Source organism: Anomaloglossus baeobatrachus, chromosome 4 (assembly GCF_048569485.1).
Source record: "Anomaloglossus baeobatrachus isolate aAnoBae1 chromosome 4, aAnoBae1.hap1, whole genome shotgun sequence".
Classification (NCBI taxonomy): domain Eukaryota; kingdom Metazoa; phylum Chordata; class Amphibia; order Anura; family Aromobatidae; genus Anomaloglossus; species Anomaloglossus baeobatrachus.
In genome coordinates, this window is record NC_134356.1 from 44,959,004 (window position 1) to 44,966,443 (window position 7,440).

Genomic DNA, 7,440 nt, shown 5'->3' on the forward strand with positions numbered 1-7,440 from the left:
TGACCATGTATCTAGTTTCTGGCATTCCCCATTTCCTATCCATACAATACTTTAGTTTGCTGAGACTTGTGGTGTCCCAAGTAGGAGAGTTCAAGCTGCTGAGAGTTATAGGACTTTGACATGACAAGTCATTGTCACGCACGGATTTGGGGAAGGTCCGGCGTGCAGGCGAGACACACGACAAATAGGGGTTTCACCACGACAAACAAGGGATACACCGGGGACACTTTAACAATGGTGGGCCCTAGCACTAGTGAGGGAATAGATGGGACACCTCCTTCACTCACCTGCAGTTGTATCCTGCACTCCTATCTAGTCCCTATATAGTTTCCACACTTGTCTCCGAGCAGGAAACCTAATTACTTGGCAGATCCTGTAATAGCCCTGGCTAGTGAGCTGGCAGGTGAAGGACGCTAGCCCCACCGCTGCACTAATAACACACCAAGGGAAGGAAGGCCAGACAAGGAGGAACACAACAACAGACTGCTGAAGTCAGCACCAAGAATGCAGCCTCCACAGCAACTTGCAGAGAGAACTCCACCAGCTCCTTCCACCTCCAGGCCAAGCATCCAAATGAGAGAAAATAAGCGGCACCCTCTACTGGGAGATGTGACGATATATAGGGAAAGGGTATAGTCACCAACAGGAAACAGATGAGGTCTGTAGTCAGAAGCTGCTGGAAAGCAAAACTAACATTAACCCTATACGTTTAATGTGAGAACTCTCAGATGGCAATGTGAGATCTGGCCCAGATCCTGTCACAAGTCTTTAGTAACAGAGAAGTGGCCATGACAGTTATTCTACTAAGATGTGTGTGTTGCCCCAGGCAGTAATTCAATAATCCAAACATGAACAGGGAGCAAGCTCCCTTTTTTACTAAAGGAACTTCCCTGCTCACAAATGCAGAGAGACAGACGGAATAAGCAGAAACACCCGCAATTCCAGCAATTATGCACAGAAACTAGCAAACTTATCTGGAGTAGATTCAGGCACAGAATAAATGGGAGAAACTGAAGGGAAAACTCCCAGCCATCTTCAGAAGCAGCAGGAAACATCCAGCACCGGCGGCCGCCAAGCAGAAACTGCTCTCCTAAATACACTAGGCTGATCTGCAATAGGACTTCCTGAATTCCTAATTAATTCCAACACCTGTTTGAGTCACAGATTCAGATCCAGCTTCATTACTATTCCTGGCCACGAGAGGGAGCTCCACACCAGCACCCACTCGGATGACATTCACAACTGGATAGGGCTAGAGATAGGGCTAGAACTATGCATAGGCTTAGAGATAGGGCTAGAGTAATACAATTGTTACATAAAAACATAAAAAAAAAATGAAAAGCAAAAAATTATAATTATTTTGATGTCTGATTTCAACAAAAACACTTTCGGCCATGACTGTGTGAGTACATTTTGGGATCTAAGGTGGAAGTTTTCTCCTTATGAAGAGTGACATGTCTAGTATGCCAGTGTGAGGAGACTTATAGGTCATGAAATGCTCCTCTGGGAAATTTTATATGCAAATTGCCAGTTCAGAGAGGAAGATTACTTGAACTCTAGTGCCACCTATTGGAAGTAGGAGTCCTAAAAGTATCAATATCGGCCCTTTAAACAAACCTTGCCATATGACTTAGAATATAAGCCATACCAGAATCTCAATTTGCTTATATACCTTAAGTGCATTTTGAGCACCTTATAGATTTATTATTTAGGCATTTTATGATTGCAATAGTGTATTTTGGACACTGTGTGTATTATTCAGACAGTTTATGAATGTGTCTTTTGGGCATAATATGTGGGCAATTGTGGGAATTGTTTAAGTGTCTTATTTGAGAACTGTATGAGTGTATTCTTTGGGCATTATGCAAGTGTATCATTTAGGTACTAAATTAATATATTATTTGAGCACTGTATGAGTGTATCATTTTAGCAGTGTACAAGTTTATTTGGGTACTATACAAGTCTATTATTTGGACACTGTGTGAGTTTACTATTTGGGCACTATACGAGTGAATTAATTGAGCACTGTGTGAGTTTATTATTTGGACACTCTGTGAGTTTATTATTTGGGCACTATACGAGTGTATTATTTGGGAACTATATGAGTGTATTATTTGGGCACTATATGAGTGTATTATTTGGGCACTATATGAGTGTATTATTTGGGCACAATATGAGTGTATTATTTGGACACTCTGTGAGTTTATTATTTGGGCACTATATGAGTTTATTATTTGGGCACTATATGAGTGTATTATTTGGGCACTATATGAGTGTATTATTTGGGCACTATATGAGTGTATTATTTGGGCACAATATGAGTGTATTATTTGGGCACTCTGTGAGTTTATTATTTGGGCACTATATGAGTTTATTATTTGGGAACTATATGAGTTTATTATTTGGGCACTATATGAGTTTATTATTTGGGCACTATATGAGTGTATTATTTGGGCACAATATGAGTGTATTATTTGGACACTCTGTGAGTTTATTATTTGGGCACTATATGAGTTTATTATTTGGGCACTATATGAGTGTATTATTTGGGCACTATATGAGTGTATTATTTGGGCACTATATGAGTGTATTATTTGGGCACAATATGAGTGTATTATTTGGGCACTCTGTGAGTTTATTATTTGGGCACTATATGAATTTATTATTTGGGCACTATATGAGTTTATTATTTGGGCACTATACGAGTTTATTATTTGGGCACTCTGAGTTTATTATTTGGACACTATACGAGTGTATTATTTGGGAACTATATGAGTTTATTATTTGGGCACTATATGAGTTTATTATTTGGGCACTATATGAGTGTATTATTTGGGCACAATATGAGTGTATTATTTGGGCACTCTGTGAGTTTATTATTTGGGCACTATATGAGTTTATTATTTGGGCACTATACGAGTGTATTATTTGGGCACTATATGAGTGTATTATTTGGGCACTATACTAGTGTATTATTTGGGCACTCTGTGAGTTTATTATTTGGGCACTATATGAGTTTATTATTTGGGCACTATATGAGTGTATTATTTGGGCACTATACGAGTGTATTATTTGGGCACTGTGTGACTTTATTATTTGGGCACTGTGTGAGTTTATTATTTGGGCACTATACAAGTGTATTATTTGGGCACTGTGTGACTTTATTATTTGGGCACTATACAAGTGTATTATTTGGGCACTGTGTGACTTTATTATTTGGGCACTGTGTGAGTTTATTATTTGAGCACTATATGTGTGTGTATTATTTGGCACTATACAAGTGTATTATTTGGGCACTGTGTGAATTTATTATTTGGGCACTATGTGAATTTATTATTTGGGTACTATATAAGATTATTATTTGAGCATTATACAAGTGTATTATTTGGGCACAATGTGAGATTATTATTTGGGCACTATACAAGTGTAATATTTGAGCACTGTGTCACTGTATCATTTGGGCACAAAATGAGTATTATTTGGGCAGTGTATGAGTTTATTTGGGTACTATATGATTGTATCACTTGGGCACTATACAAATGTATTATTTGAGTACTGTACAAGTTTTTTATTTGGTCACTATATGAGTGTATTATTTGGGCACTGTATGAGCGCATTAATTTAGCACTATGCATCTTTATCACTTGGGAACTATTTGAGTGCAATATTTGGCCACTATATAAATGTATTATATGGGTATTACGTATTATTTTCCCACTCTCAAGCACAAAAGGCAATTTTACTGTGATCTGTAATCAATAGGTGTAATTTAGGGATGACATGGACCCCAGATGCCCCCGCCCAGACGTACAGACCTGCTGTTTTTGGTTTCTATCGGATAAGCATTTTTTTTTTAGAAAGTCTACGATGAGCAGATGAGCAGCTGGAGGGGTTATTGAACCTTGGCAATATTTGCATTTTCTATGCCCACACCTTTTATGAAGGCTTCGTCATCTACGGTTATTATGATGTTTGGGGTCTCACCTACCATCATATTCATGGACATGCTAATTACCACTACTCACAATGGATTGAATCCCCCCTTCTTGACCAATGACACCCCCCTTAGGGGCTCACAAGACATGTCAAATGCCCTGATTCCAAACTAATTGATGAAATGTGCCTAACAATAGACATTAGGAGCTTGTCCTCCTGCAGAGCATCTTGCCAGGAGCAACTTTCTCAGCCTCCCATGGAAGCAAAAAAAGGGAAAGTGGGCGTCAATGGGGGTAGGGATGGAGGCAAGCAGCTGCCTGCCAGTGGCTGCAGGGCTGAAGGAAGAATTGTAGGATGCAAATAAGAGGGTGTGATTGTGGGGAGCATGCAACTCCCACTCCTGAGCTGCTGCTGGTGGGAGCGTGTGTAGCTTTGGGGATAGTTACTCGCAGAGACAGAGCCAGGCAGGGGGCAGCTCCAGCTCAGCATCCTCTCCACCTCCTGCCCCATCTGCAGGACAGGACAACACAGGACTACAGTTTTTGGTGTGACTTCTTGGAGGAATAACTGCTTTTGGATCCATTTCTTGGAAGATGTCACTTGGTGTACCTTCTCAAGTTCATTGCATTGTGTCCTGAGCGGCCACCAAGGAAGTGTCCATCAGTGGTGCATGTCTGGTCCTTCTCCCCCAGGGAGCGTGGACCTCCAGCAGCCTCCTCTCATCACTGCCTGCATCTCTTCTTCTTCTTGGTGGACTCCTCCTGCCGTGGAATAATCACACCAGCAGCAGCCACACATCCAGCTCCTGAGATCTCGGGGGTCGTGTAGTGGCAGGGCTGGAGCAGGGGCAGCAGCAGGCTGTGTTCATGTTTGGCATTCAGGAAAGCATCCAGAGGAGTGGGAGCAGCATGAAGGAGGAGCCCCTGAGCGGAGGAATGAACGCTGTCCGGACCTGGATGCAGGGAGCCGGGGTGCTGGATGCGAACACGGCCGCCCAGAGGTAGGAACCGCCGGGGCCTGCAGGGGGCGCCACACCATGGGGGGCTGCAGGGGGCAACACACTGTGGGGGACTGCAGGGGGCAACACACTGTGGGGGACTGCAGGGGGCAATACACTGTGGGGGACTGCAGGGGGCAACACACTATGGGGACTGCAGGGGGCAACACACTGTGGGGGACTGCAGGGGGCAACACACTGTGGGGGACTGCAGGGGGCAATAAACTGTGGTGGACTGCAGGGGGCAACACACTATGGGGACTGCAGGGGGCAACACACTGTGGGGGACTGCAGGGGGCAACACACTGTGGGGGACTGCAGGGGGCAACACACTGTGGGGGACTGCAGGGGGCAACACACTGTGGGGGACTGCAGGGGCAACACACTGTGGGGGACTGCAGGGGGCAACACACTGTGGGGGACTGCAGGGGGCAATACATTATAGGAGGCTGCAGGGGGCAACACACTATGGGGGACTGCAGGGGGCGCCACACTATGGGGTACTGCAGGGGGCAACACATTATAGGAGACTGCAGGGGGCAACACACTATGGGGGACAGCAGGGGGCAACACACCATGGGGAACTGCAGGGGGCAACACATTATAGGAGACTGCAGGGGGCAACACACCATGGGGGACTGCAGGGGGTAACACACTATGGGGGACTGCAGGGGGCAACACATTCTGGGGGACTGTAGGGGGCAACACACTATGGGGACTGCAGGGGGAACACACTATGGGGGACTACGGGGGGCAACACACTATGGGGACTGCAGGGGGAACACACTATGGGGGACTACAGGGGGCAGCACACTATAGGGACTGCAGTGGGAACACACTATGGGGGACTACGGGGGGCAACACACTATGGGGACTGCAGGGGGAACACACTATGGGGGACTACAGGGGGCAACACGCTATGGGGGACTGCAGGGGGCAACACACTCTGGGGGACTGCAGGGGGCAACACACTATGGGGACTGCAGGGGGAACACACTATGGGGGACTACAGGGGGCAACACACTATAGGGACTGCAGGGGGAACACACTATGGGGGACTACGGGGGGCAACACACTATGGGGACTGCAGGGGGAACACACTATGGGGGACTACAGGGGGCAACACACTATGGGGGACTGCAGGGGGCAACCCACTATGGGGACTGCAGGGGGCAACCCACTATGGGGGGGCTGCAGGGGGCAACACACTGTGGGGAACTGCAGGGGGAAACACACTATGGGGACTGCAGGGGGCAACACACTATTGGGGGCAACACACTATGGGGGACTGCAGGGGGCAACACACTATGGGGACTGCAGGGGGCGCCACACTACAGGGGCCTAGAAGAGGTGGTTTGCAGCACTGCTGGAGGGGTCTACATGGACACTTCAGGCTAGATTACATCCATTATACACTACATCTCATATCTATTATGTATTATCTATCTTTTCTTTCTTTCTCTCTACTTTCTAAGTATCTATCTATCTATCATCTATTTGTCTCTCTTTCTTTTTATATCTCTATTTTTCCATTCTATCTTCCTTTCTATCTATCCCTTTATATAGTATCTGTCATGTATCTGTCTCTTTCTTTTTCTATTTTTTCTTTCTTTTTTTCTTTATACTTTCTAAGTATCTATTTATTCCAATATCCATCCCTCTATCTATCTATCTATCTATATCTATCTATCCCTCTATCTATCTCTATCTATCCATCCCTCTAACTATCTATCTATCTATCTATCTATCCCTCTATCTATCTATCTATCTATCTATCCCTCTATCTATTTATCCCTCTATCTATCCATCTATCTCTCTTCCTGCATTACTTTTTTATTCTTTTTTTTATCTCTTTCTGTCTTTCTTTCATCAAACTATCTATACAAGTATCTATGATTTCCCCTTGCACCCTAAATAAAGTGAATCCTTCTTGTAACAATGTATCTTTAGTACCATATAAGTGGAATTTGTAGCAGATCAGTATCACACAGTAGCACACTATTATCGATAATACACAGTGTAGTCAGCTTTAAGAATATGTCTTCTTAAAAGTGTTATCAGCAATATAACATCATAGGACAATATAACACTACCACCTGATTACAAATATAGTGGTAGATTAATATTACATATTTGTATCTAGAAATATAGAAATGACAATATTGCACGATAGGTCACATACTACATTTTTAAATACTTTTCCACTTATCACACTTACTATGAGTTGGGTTCAAGCTTATTGAAGAAAGTAGCAAATAAAGTAGGAGAACTCCCAAATTAAATGATCTATCTATATATCTCTTCTATCATCTATCTATCTATCTATCCCTCTATCTATCCCTCTATCTATCCATCTATCTATCATCTCTATCTATCTATCTATCTATTTTTTTTATATCTATCATCTATGTATCTCTACCTATTGTATTATATCTATATATCTTTTATCTCTATCTATATCCCTCTATCGATCTGTCCATTATCTATCTATAGCTATCATGTATCTA

General features: G+C 43.5%; 1 protein-coding gene across 1 annotated transcript in view; it reads left to right on the forward strand.

Annotated features, from left to right (window-relative positions):
- The first annotated feature begins 4,294 nt into the window (after positions 1-4,294).
- The window catches only part of EBF1 (EBF transcription factor 1), a 610,041-nt gene continuing 606,895 nt past the window's right edge, over positions 4,295-7,440 (forward strand). The window contains exon 1 of the mRNA XM_075344289.1: positions 4,295-4,936. Within this exon, the coding sequence (XP_075200404.1) occupies positions 4,803-4,936 (134 nt within the window). The 5' untranslated portion in view covers positions 4,295-4,802. The remainder of the gene's footprint in view (positions 4,937-7,440) is intronic.